This window comes from Natrix helvetica, assembly GCF_964273705.1.
Source record: "Natrix helvetica genome assembly, chromosome: 5".
Classification (NCBI taxonomy): domain Eukaryota; kingdom Metazoa; phylum Chordata; class Lepidosauria; order Squamata; family Natricidae; genus Natrix; species Natrix helvetica.
The window spans coordinates 87,454,930-87,472,638 of record NC_138551.1 but is presented as its reverse complement, the minus strand read 5'-3'; the positions used below and the strand labels follow the sequence as shown (position 1 = coordinate 87,472,638).

The 17,709-nt window shown below is 45.2% G+C and overlaps 1 protein-coding gene across 3 annotated transcripts in view; it reads right to left on the bottom strand.

Moving 5' to 3' along the window:
* Positions 1-6,697, bottom strand: part of ADAMTS14 (ADAM metallopeptidase with thrombospondin type 1 motif 14) — a 94,516-nt gene extending 87,819 nt beyond the window's left edge. For all 3 annotated transcript variants that reach the window (XM_081956486.1, XM_081956487.1, XM_081956488.1), the window contains exons 1-2: positions 5,879-6,697; positions 780-1,165 (exon numbers count right to left, since the gene is read on the bottom strand). In XM_081956486.1, coding sequence (XP_081812612.1) covers positions 780-1,165; positions 5,879-5,972 — 480 coding nt within the window. In that variant the 5' untranslated portion in view covers positions 5,973-6,697. The remainder of the gene's footprint in view (positions 1-779; positions 1,166-5,878) is intronic.
* Positions 6,698-17,709: the final 11,012 nt, after the last annotated feature.

Here is a 17,709-nt window from a genome sequence, read left to right as displayed (position 1 = left end):
TCAAGTCCTTCCTAAGGACCTGGGATAGGCAGATGTTCATGTTTAATGTGTTAGTTATTATTGTTCAGCACGCAGTCAGCCAGATGTTCAGACTGGATTTCACATTTTTTGCCCACCTATCGAGTCCTTCCCAAGGACCTGCAATATTATTATTATTTTATCCCACCTCTTTTATATACATTTATTTTGATCGACTCAAGATAGCAAACCTGTCTAATATTCCTACTTATTTTCCATCACGATAGTGTACAAATTAGATACTGCAATTACATCGCTTCTTATGCTAATCTTATTCTGCTCTCGCAAAATTATTAAAGATGTAATTATTTCAAAGGCTGCACATCAAAGGTGGTATTCAGTAGGTTCTGACCAGTTCTGGAGAACTGGTAGCGGAAATTTTGAGTAGTTCAGAGAACCAGTAAATACCACCTCTGACTGGTCCCACCCACATCTATTCTTTGCCTCACAAGTCCCAGCTGATTGGGAAGGAATGGGGAGTTTGCAGTAACCTTCCACTGGAGTGGGGAGGGAATGGAGATATTACATCATCCTTCCCCTGCCATGCCCACCCACCAAGCCACGCCATGTCCACCAAGCCAGGCCCACAAAACTGGTAGTAAAAAAAATTGAATCCCACTACTGCTGCACATCTTTATTAGCCCGTAAGTGGAATTTCTCCTTGCAAAACTCATGATAAAGCGATTGTGAGCAATACAAGAAGGAAGGTCAAATGTTTTGGCTGAGAAATACAATGGAATGGAATGGGCTATTTTTCTTACCAATCCATCACAATTGCTAATCGCCACTGTGCCCTCTGGCATGCCTGTGATGCCTCCTGTAGACACGCATTCCTGCATCAAGGGTTCCCGAAAGACTTCTTGGAAATCTTCTTGCCATTCGGCCATAGCACCAGGAGATACCAACTTCTGGTTGGGCTTCAAGCGGAGATGAAGTTCCTTGCCCCAAACAGTAACATTGAAGAAGTACAAGGGATTCCCAGAGACAGCTTCTTCCGTAGGGATGCTGCGAACCGTCCTGGGTCGAGTTGAGTGCTGTGCAGGAGATGGTGAGTCAGACACTACGTGTGATAGGAACCGTCCCTGGTGATCTACACTGAAGGGCACAATCACATCATATTCACTTAGCTTTCCAGACAGGAGCAGATCTAGGGAAGTAAATGCAAATAGACACACTTTAATACATTCAAATGAAACAACTTTTGCGTGTTTCTTTCTTCCCCAAATATCTACGCTTGTAATTTCAGCAACATGGAACTTTTTTCATTGGTTATAGCAAATTCTAAGAAAACTGAGTTTTTTGCATGATGTCCCAAAACCGTATTTTAATTTAGCAGGTGTGACCATCTTACATTTTGTATGTTCTAGGAACCCAGGAAAGGAAAAAAAAATAAAAGGATTAAAATGGGTGAATTTTGCAATTCAGATACATTAATGCAAATGTAGTACATTTGCAAACTCCTATGTAGCTTCCCCTCCCCCACCTCCACTCATTTTTTATGTCTCACCAGATAGGACAAAAAAAAAATGATATAGACCTTTTGACTACTGAAAATACAAAACGTATTCAGCCAGGCACTACTGCATACTTTAAAGCATATTTTCACATCAAGGGCCTTTGCCAAAGTTTGTATTGTATACATTCTTGCTTTCTGAACTGAAAAAGCTCAGAAAGGGCCATCCTGTGCCATGTTACCACCCAACAATGCATTTTGCAATTTTTTTTTCTACATTCCACACAGATACTGTTTTCCTGAAAATAAAACCTCTCGAAAATATTGCAACACAGCAGCAGCCATGAGGTGACTATGCTCACCGCCTTCTATATCTCAAAAATAATAAGGCCTCCCCGAAAATAAGGCCAAGTGCTTATTTCGGGGGGGGGGGGGGTTAAAAGAAAATAAGACCCTGTCTTATTTTCAGGGAAACATGGTATGCATGCATACAGACAACACAACTAAATATTTTGACGCTGTATTGACTGTTGTACAAGCCTGTGAAAATGATGAAGAGATTGTGATTTGACTCTGATCTCTTACCCTCGTTCATATAGCATCTGGGCATTCATACAGAAAAATGTAATGTTCGAGTTTTTGTTTTCAAGCATTCCCCTTCCCACTCCCATTTGTAGCCATTATCTTTGACTTACACACACCCTGTGTAAGGAGATGAAGGAGATTTGAAGTTAATAGGAACCGCTGCTTCATCTCCACTTGCAAAACAAAGTTATTTCTCCTTACAAACTTCAGTTTGCCAAATGAATACAGTACGTTCAACACAGCAGAAGAAAATCATGCTGACACACACTGATGCCACTTACGGCTGACACCAAGCATCCAGGCGATTCATTCTGCAACCCCCAAGTAACACATAATGTATGTACTCCAAAAGGGAGAAAATCCTTTGAAATGAAATAATCTGGCCCTCTCAATTCCTGGCAAATAGATGGGGAAGATTAAAATGCAGGTAGTGACAGATTTCATTTTCCTGGGCTCCGCAGATGGGGACTGCAGCCAACAAATTAAAAGATGCTTGCTCCTGGGGAGGAAAGCTATGGCAAATCTAGACAGCATACTAGAAAGCAGAGACATCACCCTGCCAACAAAAGTGTGTATACTATATAGTCAAGGCTATGGTTTTCCTAGTTGCAATGTATGGCTGTGAAAGTTGGACCACAAGAAAGGCTGAGCACCAAAGAATTGGGGCCTTTGATTTGTGGTGCTGGAGAAGACTCCTGCGAGTCCCTTGGACTGCAAGGCAATCCAACCGGTCAGTCCTAGAGGAGATCAACCCTGACTGCTCTTTAGAAGGCCAGATCCCGAAGATGAAACTCAAATACTTTGGCCACCTAATGAGAAGGAAAAACTCACTGGAGAAGAGCCTAATGTTGGGAAAGATTGAGGGCAAAAGAAGAAGGGGACGACAGAGAATGAGGTGGCTGGATGGAGTCACTGAAGCAGTCGGCGTGAGATTAAATGGACTCTGGGGGATGGTAGAGGGCAGGAAGTCCTGGAGGAACATTGTCCATGGGGTTGCGATGGGTCGGATATGACTTTGCAACTAACAACAACAAGATAACAAGATAACAGAAAAATCCTGGAATACAGCAGCTTCTCATCCCAGGAAAACTATTGCTAGGGCAGATATCATGTGTCAAAATAAGATTAACAGCCTCATATTTAAATTATGTAAACATTTAAATCAGTAATGGTATGCTATTCTCTTCACTACCAGTTCAGTAGTGGGAGCACGCGCAGAAGGTCTGTTATGACGTCAGGGTGGGTGGGTTCCACCAATAATACATGCTAAGAATATGATCAGAAAATGTCTGTCTATAAACAGAGTTCTCTTTACAAACAGAGTCCCCATGACTGGTATGCTACAAAACTCCTGCTGTGTATTTTATTTTGCTTTATAGTCTATTGACTTTCACATCAAAAGAACACCGCAAAGATATCTAAAATGAGATCTACTATAACCTGTAACAAACAAATCAATCCAGCTGAAATCCATAAACCTGTCTAGTATGATCATATGTTTATTTTCTTTAAAAAGTTTGACACTACTGAGAAAATCTGATTGACAGGGGCTGAAAAATAACAGCCAATGGTCAAATTTAAACCTGTTCTTTATTTTCATGCCTGTCGCAAGGCAGACGATGGATTTTTAAAAGATTGGCAATCGGGTTCCGCCTTGTAATTGAAGGAAAGTCCTGCCTTCCTTTCCAGTTTCTAAACAGGAAAGCTAAAGTAGGGCAGATCAGACACCACATGAAATGGGAAGCTGGTGCCTAGAAATTTGGGGGCCAGTTCTAAAGAAAGGCTCAAATACCATTGTAACTAGCAACATGTGGCAGACTGGGAATTGTTTCCATATCTACTGGGATTAAGGTACATCCTGCCCATCATCTGGATAGGAGGGTTTGCAGAAACCAAGAAAGGCGTGCACAGGTAGTGTCACTGTGTTAATTGGTTTATCAACTTGTGCTTATATTCTGAGTTATACAGTAGACTGAATTGTTTCTTATCTGACAATGATTAATGCGCATGTCTCATAATACGTCACACATTCCTTACTTTCCTTCTGATCTTCCATTCGCCTGCCGAAGGAGGTGGGCAACATAGCTCTTGCCAAAATGTAAGATTTAGATAGTAAGATTTGTATTTTATTTTATTTTATATTAAAGTTGTTCATTAGAATATGTTTTCGGGTTTTATTTTCTGCTTATTCGGAAATATGCTGCTTGGAAAGCCGACGGTCTACACCTCATTAGTTCAGGGTGGAACTTCCCCTGACAGGTAGGACACAATTTGTCCTTTACGTGAAAAGGCAGTTTTTCAAGGACATGTAGATGTTCCAAAGGGCTGAAGCAACAGCAGAGAAGGCCCTCCTCCTGGACACAACTGGAATAATCGGGCTGACGGGAACCACAGCATGCCTCCTTTGCCGGCACCAGTGGTACAGACCAATCCCAGTGGGGTTAAATTAGTCCCTCAAGTAACTTGGACACATACCCAGCATTTTCACTATATGGGAGTTTTGTGAAGATGCCAAAGAGAGATCCAACCTAGGATTTCCAAACATTGAGAACTATTAACCAGTGGGAGGGGTTGCCTTCAAAAGTTCTGGATGCTTCATCACTAGAGGTTTTTAAGAAGTGATAGGACAACCACTTGTCTGAAATGGTATAGGATTTCCTGCCTGATCAGGGGGTGAGACTAGAAAACCTCCAAGGCAGTGATGGGTTGCCAATTTTTTTACTACCGGTTTGAGCATTTGCGACACTTCTGCGCACAAGTGTCCGGGGCGGTGGGTGGAGCCTCCCGCCGCTGCTACTACCACTTCGCCAGATCCGGGCTGAACTGGAAGCAACCCACCTCTGCTCCAAGGTCACTTCTAGCTCTATTCTGATTGATTGAAAATATACATACATACATACATACATACATACATACATACATACATACGTGCAAACATTTCCCCTTTCTGCAATTTCAAAGTTTCCAGCTTTGCCTGTTGCTTAAAGCTACTAAGCCAAGCATTTTCTTATTTTCCAGATGTTCATATTTCGAGAATAAAAATCTCTGGCCATAAAATCGAGGCAAGCAAGCAAGGTATTAGAAGTTGTGGATACTTCATCACTGGAGGTTTTTAAGAAGAGATTGGACAACCATTTGTTTGAAATGTTATAGGGTTTCCTGCTTGAGCAGGGGGTTGGACTAAAAGACCTCCAAGGTCCATTCCAACTCTGCTATTCTGTTCTGTTCTGTTCTGTTCCATTCTCTCTCTCTCTCTCTCTCACACACACACACACACTCTAGTGTGCCTAAACTAGTGGTTCCCAACCTTTTTTTGGCCATTCCCCATCTAAGCACTTCTAAAATCCTGATGCACTCCCCCCCCCCCCATATAATTCTTACTTTACTCAAAAAGTGAGTACTCTACTCACTTGGAGGAAGCCTAAAAGGACTTTAACTTGATTTCAACAAGGTTCAAATTGTCCCTATTAAATATCAGTTTGCCCCCCCTCCCCGCGCCTGTGGGGCGTGGGTTGGGAACCACTGAAAGTAGTAGCCGAGTTACATTCACGTCTCGCCTGGGGAAGCTAAACAGGTTTGATTTCGCAGAGCCGCACCGCCACCCAACGGAGCCCGCTCTCCAAAACAGTCTCCGGTTTCGCAACGAGCCTCTTTTTCCCCTCGCCAAGATTTGGACCGAGGCTCTCTACCTGGACCAAGCCAAGGCTGCCGCCCAATCTCCTAGCCGCGCCAGCAGACGGGGCGACCCGAGCTTCTCTCCATCGCTCCCCACGGAGCCCAGCCAGGCGATCAATTTCCTCCTCCCTCGCATCCGTTTCCTACCTTGGACTCTGCCTTGCCTGCCGGAGGTTGCCCAGCACCGCCGAGGCACCATCACCCAGGAGAGCATCGCCACATAAAAGACCAGAGAATCCATCGGTTCGCCACGCGCCCTCCGGCCGTTCCAGAGCGGGGCAAAAATAAAAGTGGCTGCTTCCGACGCGCTGCTCCTCCAGGACGCGAAGGGAGCCCGCTGCGTTTTTCTTTTTCTTTCTTTTTCTTTCTTTTTTCTTTCTTCTTCTTTCTTTCTTTCTTTCTTTCTTTCTTTCTTTCTTTCTTTCTTTCTTTCTTTCTTCTTCCCTTCCTTCCTTCCTGCTTTCCTTCCTTCCCTTCCTTCCTATCTCTCTCTTTCCTTCTTTTCTATCTCTTTCTTTCCTTTCTTTCTCTTTCTCTTTCTTTCCTTCCTTCTTTCCTTTTCTTCCTTTCCTTTTTCTCTTTCTCTCCTTCTTTCCTTCCTTCCTTCCTTTCTTGCTTCCTCGCCTCCCGCCGAGCCGGCTGGCCCCTCAGCACAAGAAGCCCCACGGGAGCAGGAGCCGCTCCGCCAGCTGGTCCTCCCGGCAGCGCACTGAGCCTGAGCCGGGACGCGTCCCTTCCATGCAAGGCGAAACGGCCGGGGGCGGAGGAGGCGCCGCTTTCCCGTTGCAAGGCAGAGGGGAGCCGCGGGGAGGAGAGGAAGGGCAGGGCAGGGGAGCTGGGGGAGGCCCGTGCGCGCGCTCCCGGACGGCGTCCTCCTCCTCCTGAGTGACAGCCAGGCCGGCAACCTGACCCGCAAGCGACGGAGCGTGGGGTGGGGTGGGGGGTCTGAGGAGACCTCCCCGTCTCTCCCCTCTTTTTCTCCGGGAGCGCCGCCGAGAGAGAGGACTTTCCATTGCACGTAGCGCTTTCAACGCGGCTCGCCTTGCCAAGGGCCAATCCCCGAGCCAAGCGCCGCCTACTGCCCGGGCCGCCCGCAGAAGGGTCCCGAGAATTTACCTCAGGGGGTCCCAGAGGCGCTGGAGGCGGGAGGGAAAGAGGACGCTGCGCTCTTCCCGCGCTTTCTTTTGCGCTGCTTCCTCGTGGAATCCTATCTGCCCGAGTCCCGTCTGGGACCTTCACGCAGCGCTTCCCGAACATTTTCCTTCAATACCCGAAATGCTTGTTTTGTTTGGTTAAATCGATGCAGGTATTCCTCGGCTTACGACCCCCAGTTTAGCCTAATCTTTCCCTTCCAAACAAGGCAGTGAAATGACTTTTGCTTCGTTTCCCGACCTTTCTTGCCCCTCTTGTTAACCCAACCGGTTGCAGTTATTAAGTGAGTAACAGGGTTTTTGAATGACTCTGGCTCATGACCTTATGATTCTTGATAATGTATCTTGACTTTTTATGTACACTGAGAGCATAGGCACCAAAGACAAATTTCTTGTATATCCAATCATCCTTGGCCAATAAATAATTCTATTCTATTCTCTATTCTATTCTCTATTCTATTCTCTATTCTATTCTCTATTCTATTCTTTCCTTGTCAGAAGGTGATCTTTGGGACAGTGTAACCATCATAAATACCCGCCTGTTGCAGAAAATGACAGGACTTAGATGTCTCGAGATCCAGGAGAAGTTTATTAGCAGCCAGGTTCAGAAAACTAGTCAAAACTAGTATGCAAATTCTGAACAACCCTTATCATCAAAGCACGCATTCTTATACATTCTCAAAAGCAGCGCAACACAGAAACACTTAATTCATTTCTTATTGGTTATCTTTGTCAGGGGAAATTTCACCCTGAACTAATGAGGTCTGGAATCGACGGCTTTTCCAAACAGCATATCCTCAAGAAGCGAAAAACAAAACAAAACCCGAGAACATGTTCTAATGAAAACAAACTTTAATATGAAAATAAAATGAAAATAGAAATAAAACAACTCTATCTAATTGTTACATTTTGGCAAGAACAAATGTTGTCCACCTTCTTCGGCAGAGGAACAAAGATCAAAAGGAAAGAAGTCTCTGGAATGTGTGATGTATTATAAACATGTTAAGCACGCGCAGTAAATCATTGCTGATAAAGCTTATGACCTGCGCAGTAATTATTCTCAGTTCAGCTCGGCTAGCAAACCAATTAACGCAGTGACAATCTTAAGGAAAGTAGCCTTATAAGTAGATATTGTCTTACTTCTCCTTTGGTCTTGGGCCATAGGTACTGACTACATGTCTCTGTACAAACTTTAGCTGAACTCTGTGGTTTTGGGCATTCGACATAAGAACTTTTACTGGAACCTTTACTGGACTCTGGTTTAGGGCTTTTGACATTTTCCTGTTTTTGTACTACATATCTTACAAGCAGGTTTTTATCTCTACCTTCTGCCACCTCTTACTTTTATATTTTAATTCACATTTTATCATGATTTATGCCAGTTGCCAAACATCCAAATTTTGATCACGTGACCACACAACGGTCGTAAGTGTGATTGTAGTCATGAGTCGCTTCATTGTTGTTGTAAGTCAAGAACTAGCTGCATGCTGCCCGTCTCTGTCAAATTACAGCTTCCAACACCAGAAGGTTTTTAGTTAAACGTTCTTGTTTTGAGGGGGAAATTAGTCTGTGTATGGTTATCAAAAGAAAGACCTTTTTTTTTAACCCAATTCTGGGTGACTTGTCCAGGGTTGGCGACCACGTTTAATGAAATGTGGAACAGATTGCTCCAAATTGCTCACAAGGTTCCTGTAGAACAGTGATGGTGAACCTATGGCACGTGTGCCAGAGGTGGCACACAGAACCCTCTCTGTGGGTACACTTGCCGTCGCCAGCTGCTCCTCTAGCATCTGGAGCACGCATGCACGCCGGCCAGCTGATCTTCATGGGCACCAGAGCACTTGAAAATGGCCTGAAAAATGCCCCCCAAACAGGCCTTTTTTCACGCCATCGCCAGCTGTTCATCTGGTTTCCAGCACGTACATTGCACACCGATCAGCTTGTCTTTGCAGGCAGTGGAGCATCTGAAAACAGCCAAAAAAATGCTCTGAAAATGGTGTATTTGGGGCCATTTGGGGGGCTGGTTTTGGAGCCATTTTTGGGCTGGTTTTGGGGCCGTTTTCATGCCGTTTTTCAAGTCAAAAACAGCCTGAAAACAGCTCAAAATCAGCCCAAATACGGCCCGAAAAGCAGCCAAAAACGCCCCAAGAACCCAGGCACGTGCGCCCCGGTTAGCTGGTCTTTGGGTTTCCGGTGCTCTGGTGCGCACATGCACACACATCCCAGTTTGGGCACTCAGTGCCAAAACGGTTCACCATCACTGCTATAAAAGGAGGAATGGCAGAACCTGGAGATGGAGTTAAAAGAGGGATCAGCCTAGAACCGCTACATAGCCACAAATCCTTTGACCCTTTGATATGATTCCAAGCAGGTGCTAAACATTAAGTGAGAATAATAATAATAATAATAAATAATAAATATTTATTTCTTAGCCGCACGCTCTCCCGAAGGACTCGGGGCGGCGTACAACAAAACATAGGAAATAAATATATCGACATACATATAACAAAACATATACCAAGACATATACACAACATATACAAGGAGGAGGTGAACTGATAGATAAAAACAAGTAAAAACACAATGTTTAAAAACCCCTAAATAAATTGAATGCAATTAAAATACCGCAAATAAAAAACCCATCAGGAGCGATATAGTTGGATCAAAGTTGAGAAGATTCCTGTGCAAAGGCTTTTTAGCAATAAATCAGTTTAACTGCACCTTTACAGGTAGATCTGGTCTTTCCCAACTGATGGTTCCTTTTTCCCAGTCAGGAGATGTTGCCACAGAGAAAGCAGAACAACTTACTTTCTCTAGTATGTCTATCAAGGGAAGGTTTGTAACATTAAAGGATGTGTGGAACAACCTAGTTTTTTAAACTTTCTTTTGCCCGAAGGAGGAGGGACCTCTGTGTGAGAGTTGCTCTAGTTGTGATTTGGGATGATTACTCCATTGCAAATTTAGATGGTGCTCATAGTCAATAGTCAGAATAACAGAAGAGGAGAGATGGAAGGGACCTTGGAGGTCTTCTAGTCCAACCCCCTGACCAGCTAAGGCACCTAGACCATCTTGACTAAGTATATACATTTAATAAATGAATGGAGATCTGGTTTGTATTAGGATGAGAAAACACCAGGAAATCTCAAAACTTTAGTCAACTAAAGAAAAATGGGCACAGCAAACTAATCTTTTTTTAAAAAAATCAACTCAAGGTGGCTCATCTGATCTTGGTATCTTGTATATTTTGGCAAGTATATAATGAGCATGAATATCAAATTATTTTGTATATTTTCCTAAATGCCCCAGCTGCATGAGGCAATTACTCCTGTTGAAATACAGAGTTTAGTAAGTGTGAATAGCTTATATCCCAATCCAGAAAAAATAGAGCTAAGTCAAACTTTTAAGATTTTTTCTTTTCTTTTCTTTTACTGTTTTTCCTTAGGAAAAAAAGACCACCTAGCAGCATTTCTCTTCTTCATAGATATTCTTTTCTCCTCCCTTTAGACAAATTCATGGAAGGGCCTCCCAATATCTCTGCCCATAAATTTATCTACATTTCTTGAGAAATGGACACAGCTGGCCCAAAATATTTTCCAATGAAAATCAGAGGAGCAAATGGCACTCACTCATTAAAGTCCAATGGAATTTCACCACCACCCTCTGCCCACCATTTGCCCTATGAGCCCCAAGACCCTACAAATGTGTCTTTCAACACATGCCATAAATTATTCTAACAATCTGCTGTTTGGTAGCAACCAAACATAGTTGAGAAGGAGGCTTCATTTTTCCCTCTTATTTTGGCTGGTGCTATAGACAGGATAACTATCTAACCCAGGAATCCCCAAACAGAGCAGTATGAGCCTAGAACAAAATAATTTATCTCAGCCTTCTTCAATCAGTATGAGAGAACTTGCTGCAGCCAACTCGCCACCGGACAATTCGCCAAATACAAAACTTACATTAATTTCAAAGAAATGGTGGCCAATAATAATAAACTCAAGGCAGGAATACAAGAGTTACAATAATTTTGGTAAAATGTCACCGATAATAAAAATAACTGAAATAAATTATTAATACAGGGTTGAATTGTCCTGCAGCAATTTGTCCTATGACGAGTTGGCCGTGGTGAGTTGGCTGTGTCTAATTGTCCTGGACCAGTGATGGCGAACCTATGGCAGGCGTGCCAGAGGTGGCACGTGGAGCCATTTGTCAGGGCACGCAAGGCGCTGGCCTGTCAGCTGGGCAGTGCGCATGCACGCGCTGGCCAGCTACGTTACCCTTTTTTAAAGCCATTATTTGTCCTCCCCAGGCTCCAGAGGCTTTATAGGAGCCTGGGGAGGGTGAAAAGAGCCTCCCCTCCCCCATGGAAGCCCTCATGAGATTCCCTGAGTGCAAAAAAACAGCCCTATGGGCAAACCGGAAGTTCGGGAATGGACTTTCTGTTTGCTCGGAGGGTCGTTTTGACTGCTCCCAAGGCTTCAGGGAAGGTCCCTGAAGCCTTCGGAGCACTCAAAATGACCCTCCGAGCAAACCAACTTCCAGTTTGCTCGGAGGGTCGTTTTGACTGCTTTGGAGGCTTCAGGGAAGCCTCCTGAAGGTCCCTGAAGCCTCCGGAGGTCTTTTGGGGGAGCGGGGGAGGCTGTTTTTGCCCTCCCCAGGCTCCTATAAAGCCTCTGGAGCCTGGGGAGGGCGAAAAAAGCATGCAAAAATGGGGCGGTTGCACCTGTAGTGCGTGCAGGCGCACTGGGGGGGTCGCGCATTGCATTATAGGTGCTGCAAGCCTGCACACGACCCCCCTGCGCTCCCCCCACTTATGGCAAGCGAGCCAAAAAAGGTTCGCCATCGCTGTCCTAGACCTAGACAATTCTCAATCTATTGCTGGATTATTGGACTGGAGCTCCCTTAGTTCCTTGTCGATAGGCGGGAATTATTCTAAAGATGAAGAGGTAATCATTACCATTTGCAACAACAAATGCAACTCATGTCCTCTTCTGGGATGTGAGCAACAGTTGCTGCCAAACATTTGTTCCAGCTTGACCAATGTAGAAACCAATTTATTATAAGTACATAAGGAACCCAATGTTCTGACCAAGGCTTCCCAAGAGCATGAAGCAAACCCCTTTATTAATTTGCTGTGAATTCTGCTCATTCACATCCAGCAACGTCTTTCAAGGGAGGATTTACAGTCACAGACCTTATCTGGCTTGGAGAGCTGCAGGGCCGATATCTGCAAAACTTGGCAAGGAGCCTCGGAGAGTCACATTCATCAACCACCTGTGTCCCTACTCCCAAGTTGACCCCTGTTCTTTAGCTGTTCCCTTCGTCTGGCAACTCTGCACATGTGCACACTGGGAACAGGCTCCAGCTGTTCATCTGCCTCACTGATGTCTGACAAACTAATCAAATTTGTTACGCAAGTGACTGAAATTACAATCAAGTTGCAGTCGTGTTTACACACATTCTTGAGAATAATCCCTATTTAACAAAGGTTGCAGTCCTGAGTAACTGTATTGGGTGCAAGCACCAGTGAATTCATTGTGACTTCTTTATGAATAAACTGACATAAGATTATTTATTCATTATTTAATAATAATAATAATAATAATAATAATAATAATAATAATAATAATAATAATTTGAATTTATTAGCCGCTCCCTTTCCAGGCAGGACTCGGGGCGGCGTACAATGGGGCATATAGAACATAAAACATGTGTACAAACACATAAACATACATATATACAAAGACACACATGCACGGAGGAGGTAACAAATTACAACATTTAGACAGTTAAAAATCACCATTAAAATACCCCAATTGTAAGAAACCCAATGTACAATTAAAATTTAAAATTTAAAAAGACAGTCAGGGGGAGTGAGAAAAATTACGGTTGAGCCAGGCCAGATAATTGAAAGAGGTGGGTCTTCAGCTGTACATGGAAGGAGCGGAGATCGGAAGTAATCCTGATGTCACGGGGGAGGTCATTCCACAGGGCTGGGCCCATCACAGAGAAGGCTCTGCTCCTGGGTGTCGCCCCCCGACACTGTTTGGCGGACGGCACCCGGAGAAGTCCCTCTCTGTGTGAGCGAATTGGTCGTAGGGATGTGTGGGGCAGGATGCGATCCTGCATGTAACTAGGCCCTGTGCCATGAAGCGCTTTAAAGATCATAATCAAAACCTTGAAACGCACTCGGTAGACCACAGGAAGCCAGTGCAGCTCGCGCAGGAGAGGTGTTACAGGGGAGTATCTAGTCCTCCCCATAATCACCCGCGCGGCCGCGTTCTGGACCAACTGTAGTCTCCGAGTGCATCTCAAGGGAAGCCCCATGTAGAGAGCATTGCAGTAGTCCAGGCGAGACGTCACTAGCGCATGGGTGACTGTGCGTAGGGCATCCCGGTCCAATAAGGGGCGCAATTGGCGCATCAGGCGGACCTGATGGAACGCCCCCCTTGCCACGGCTGTTACATGGTCATCCATGGACAGCCGGGCATCTAGGAGGACGCCCAAATTGCGCACCTGTTCCATGGGGGCTAGTTGCACGCCCCCGATGGCCAGAGATGGAAGCACCTGGTTGAACCGGGAGGCCGGAAGCCACAGCCAATCCGTCTTGGAAGGGTTGAGTTTTAGTCAGTTGCCATCCATCCAGACCCGTACGGCCTCCAAACACCGGGACATCATTTCGACGGCCTCATTGAGGTGGTTCGGGGTGGAAATGTATAGCTGAGTATCATCAGCATACAGATGATATCCCACCCCAAAACCACGGATGATCTCGCCCAGCGGTTTCATGTATGTGTTGAACAGGAGAGGCGAGAGCACCGATCCCTGTGGCACTCCACATGTGAGTGGCCTCCGGGTCGATCTCTGCTCCCCTGCCAACACACGTTGCGTCCGGTCAGAGAGGTAGGAGCCAAACCACCATAAAACGGTGCCCCTGACTCCCAACCCCTCTAGCCGGTGCAACAGGATACCATGGTCGATGGTATCGAACGCCGCCGAGAGATCTAATAGGACCAGGATAGAGGAACAACCCCTATCTCTGGCCCTCCAGAGATCATCAACCAATGCGACCAAGGCCGTCTCCGTGCTGTGCCCGGGTCGGAAGCCGGACTGGCGCGGGTCTAGATAATCATTTTCCTCCAGGGGACGTGAGAACTGCTGTACCACCACACTCTCTACAACCTTCGCTAAGAAAGGAAGGTTGGAGACTGGATGATAATTGACTAGGTCCGTTGGGTCCAGGGAAGGCTTCTTGAGCAGGGACCTCACCACCGCCTCTTTCAAGGCGGCCGGTAGAGACCCCTCACCCAACGAGGCGTTCACTAGGCCCAGGAGCCAGTCGCGCGTAACCTCCCAGGATGCCAGTACAAGCCAGGAGGGACACGGGTCCAATAAACATGTGGTGGGTCGCAGACGTCCACGCAACCTGTCCAAATCCTCGATGGCAACCGAGTCAAACTCCTCCCAAAGCGGTCCCTCAAGACTCGCCACGGGCGTCTCTACTGAACCACTGAAAGGGGCCCATCCCATCCGGATTTGAGCGACTTTGTCCTGTAGATATTTCCCAAACTCCTCTGCTCTGCCCTGTAAAGGGGCTTCCCGCGGTCTCTCAAACAAGAGGGAGCGAGTCACCCGAAACAGGGCGGCAGGGCGGTTATCTGCGGACGCAATAAGAGCGGCGCAATGTTGACGTTTGGCCGCTCTTAATGCCACGAGGTACGTCCTCAAATAGGCTCGTGCCTGTGCTCGGTCAAATTCGGAACGGGAGGATCTCCAACGACTCTCTAGGCGTCTCTTGTGGCGTTTCATCACCCTTAGCTCCTCGGTAAACCAAAGGGCCAGGGTGGTTCGTCGCCGCAGGAGAGGCCGCAAAGGCGCCACCCGGTCTAGGACCCCGGTAGTCGCACTATTCCATGCGTCTATCAGGTCCTCCACTCGGGGGCGGGTCAGGTCCACAGGAGGTGGCCCAAGCTCCGTCTGGAACCTATCTGGTTCCATCAGGCGCTTGGGGCGGAACCATCTAATACCTTCCAGTTCCGCCTCCTCGCGGCGGGGGGTAGCACCAGGGAAGTCCAGCCGGAGAAGTGAGTGATCCGACCATGACAGGGGAATAATGGCTGGATCCCCTATTCCCAGATCACTCATCCACTGGCCAGAGACAAAGACAAGGTCCAGCGTGTGGCCTCCCTTGTGAGTAAATGTGCTTGGAATTAGAATAGAATAACAGAGTTGGAAGGGACCTTGGAGGTCTTCTAGGCCAACCCCCTGCTTAGGCAGGAAACCCTACACCACTTCAGACAAATGGTTATTCAACATCTTAAAAACTTCCAGTGTTGGAGCATTCACAACTTCTGGAGGCAAGTTGTTCCACTGATTAATTATTCTAACTGTCAGGAAATTTCTCCTTAGTTCTAGGTTGCTTCTCTCCTTAATTAGTTTCCACCCATTGCTTCTTGTCCTACCCTCAGGTGCCTTGGAGAATAGTTTGACTCCCTCTTCTTTGTGGCAGCCCCAGAGATATTAGAACACTGCTATCATGTTCCCCTAGTCTTTTCATTAAACTAGACATACCCAATCCCAGTATCCTAAATCTCATTAGAGATCCAGGGTTCAAAAGTTTTAATTCTAATTGGAAATGCCAGGGTTTGAACTTCCCACAAACAAAGCATTGTCGGAAATGTTTTGGCTTGGCTCTGTTAAAACCAAGTATCTCTGAGTTTGGATGTCTAATGGAACCTGCAATTGGAAAAGTTCTGCTCTTAAATCTGGCTGCTATTGCTTTGCCTTGCTTGGATTCAGTGTGCAAATTGGGGTTCTCCTGAATCAACACCTCCTGTTTGAAGAACTGGTAGCAGATGGCAGTTTTGCAAAATTCATTCTTGTGCATCAGTTGTCCCACTTCCTGAACTGGGGGCAAGGGGGGGGGTCATTCATGCCTTAGTTACTTCCCACATGGATTTCAGATAGTCCTCACCTTACAACAATTCATTTAGTGATGGTTCCAAGTTACAACAGCAGTGGAAAAAAATAACTTAGGACCATTTTCACACTTACGACTTTTGTAGCATTCCCATGGTCACATGACCAAAATTCAGCCATTTGGCAAATGACTCATATTTATCACAGTTGCTATGTCCCGGGATCATGTGATCCCATTTTGTGATCTTGTGATAAGCAAAGTCACAGGGGAAGCCAGATTCACTTAGCAACTGGGTTACTAACCATTGCAATGATTCCCATAACAGGAAAGAAAGATGGGGCAAAGCTCACTTAACAAATGTCTCTCTTAGCAACAGAAATTTTAGGCTCAGTTATGCTTGTAAGTCAAGGACTATCTGTCCTGCAAAGCAGTGTACAAAGAGTTGTCCTTGAAAATGATCCAGAAGTTTTGATCATTCCAGAAAGCAACACACACAAGTAGATATGACTGTCCTTCATTATATCCATGAAACACTTCTATTCTGCAAGTTGCATTTTCTCCAGGCTTCCAGATGCAACTCAAATTGCTGTATGAAGCCCTACATGATGTAGGACCAGATTACTTGCAGAACTACCTGTTCTCCAGGCTGTTGCTCATCCCACAGAGAGAGGATATATATATATATACTCCAGGTCTCCATACTGGAATAATGTCTTCTTATGTAACTCAGGAGGAATTCCTTTTCCTTGGTGATCCTGCCCTTTGGAATGATCTTTTCCAGGATGCAGTTGGACTCAACCTTACAAGCCTTCTGAAAGGTGGTTTCTCCCTGTCATTTCCCCCAAGCCTTGAGGTAAGGATGATTGGAATTCCCAATGTGAACAATTTTTGGAGATTTCACTTTGCATCTCCTTGGCATTGTTGTATCTTTACTGAAATAAGTCATTTTGTATTGGTTGATAATCTCTCTATGGAGATTCTCAGTCATTCAGGTCATAGTTGTCCCAAAGGTGCTTTTTCAACTGGACATTCTTGTTTTTCTTTGAAGACATTTCACTTCTCATCCAAGAAGCTTCTTCAGCTCTGACAGGATGTTGGGGAATGGAAGGATTTATAAACCCTTTCAGCAGTTCCAAGAAGCTCCACATTTATTTGCACTACTCAGGCGACCCTGAGGACAGAGATAAACTTCCAAGTGGACTCAACGACCCTCTAAAAGGATGTAAATGACCAGCTGTCCATAAGGACTATAAATCCTTCTATTCCCCACCATCCAGTCAGAGCTGAAGAAGCTTCTTGGATGAGAAGCGAAACATCTTCAAAGAAAAACAAGAAAGTCCAGTTGCCTCTTGAAAATGCACCTTTGAGTATTGGTTGAGTATGATTTCTCTCTACAGTATCTCTTTTTTCCCTTTTATTACTACACTCAGAGTCATGTTTTCTGATTGGGGGAATCCTATGAATGTTTAAATAAACAGTGTTATCTGTCAGTGAGTTCCAGCCCATCTAAAATTAGTTATGCCCCAGGATACTTTCAAGGAAAGAAAATGTTCTCCCTTCTGTATGACAGAGATTTTCCTTTTCATGTACAGCACAATAATGTGTCGAGCCTTGACAACATCTGTTTTTGCACGATGCAAATCATGAGTAGTGAAGGATCATTGCCATACGATATTAAGTGCAAACAGTTGCATGAGGAGGAATAGTTGGAGAAGGGGTGGTTCCTGGCAGCCTAAGAGGGTTTTTGCAGCTCCTAAAATTATAACTACCAAAGTGAACAGTCAAAAATAAAACATGATGGAGTATCAAATCTGTTATCAATTTTATGGGCTATAACTCTTTACAAGAAACTCTGGTTAAAACTAGGATTTTATGGAAATTTCATAATGCTTCTTGTACCTCCAGTA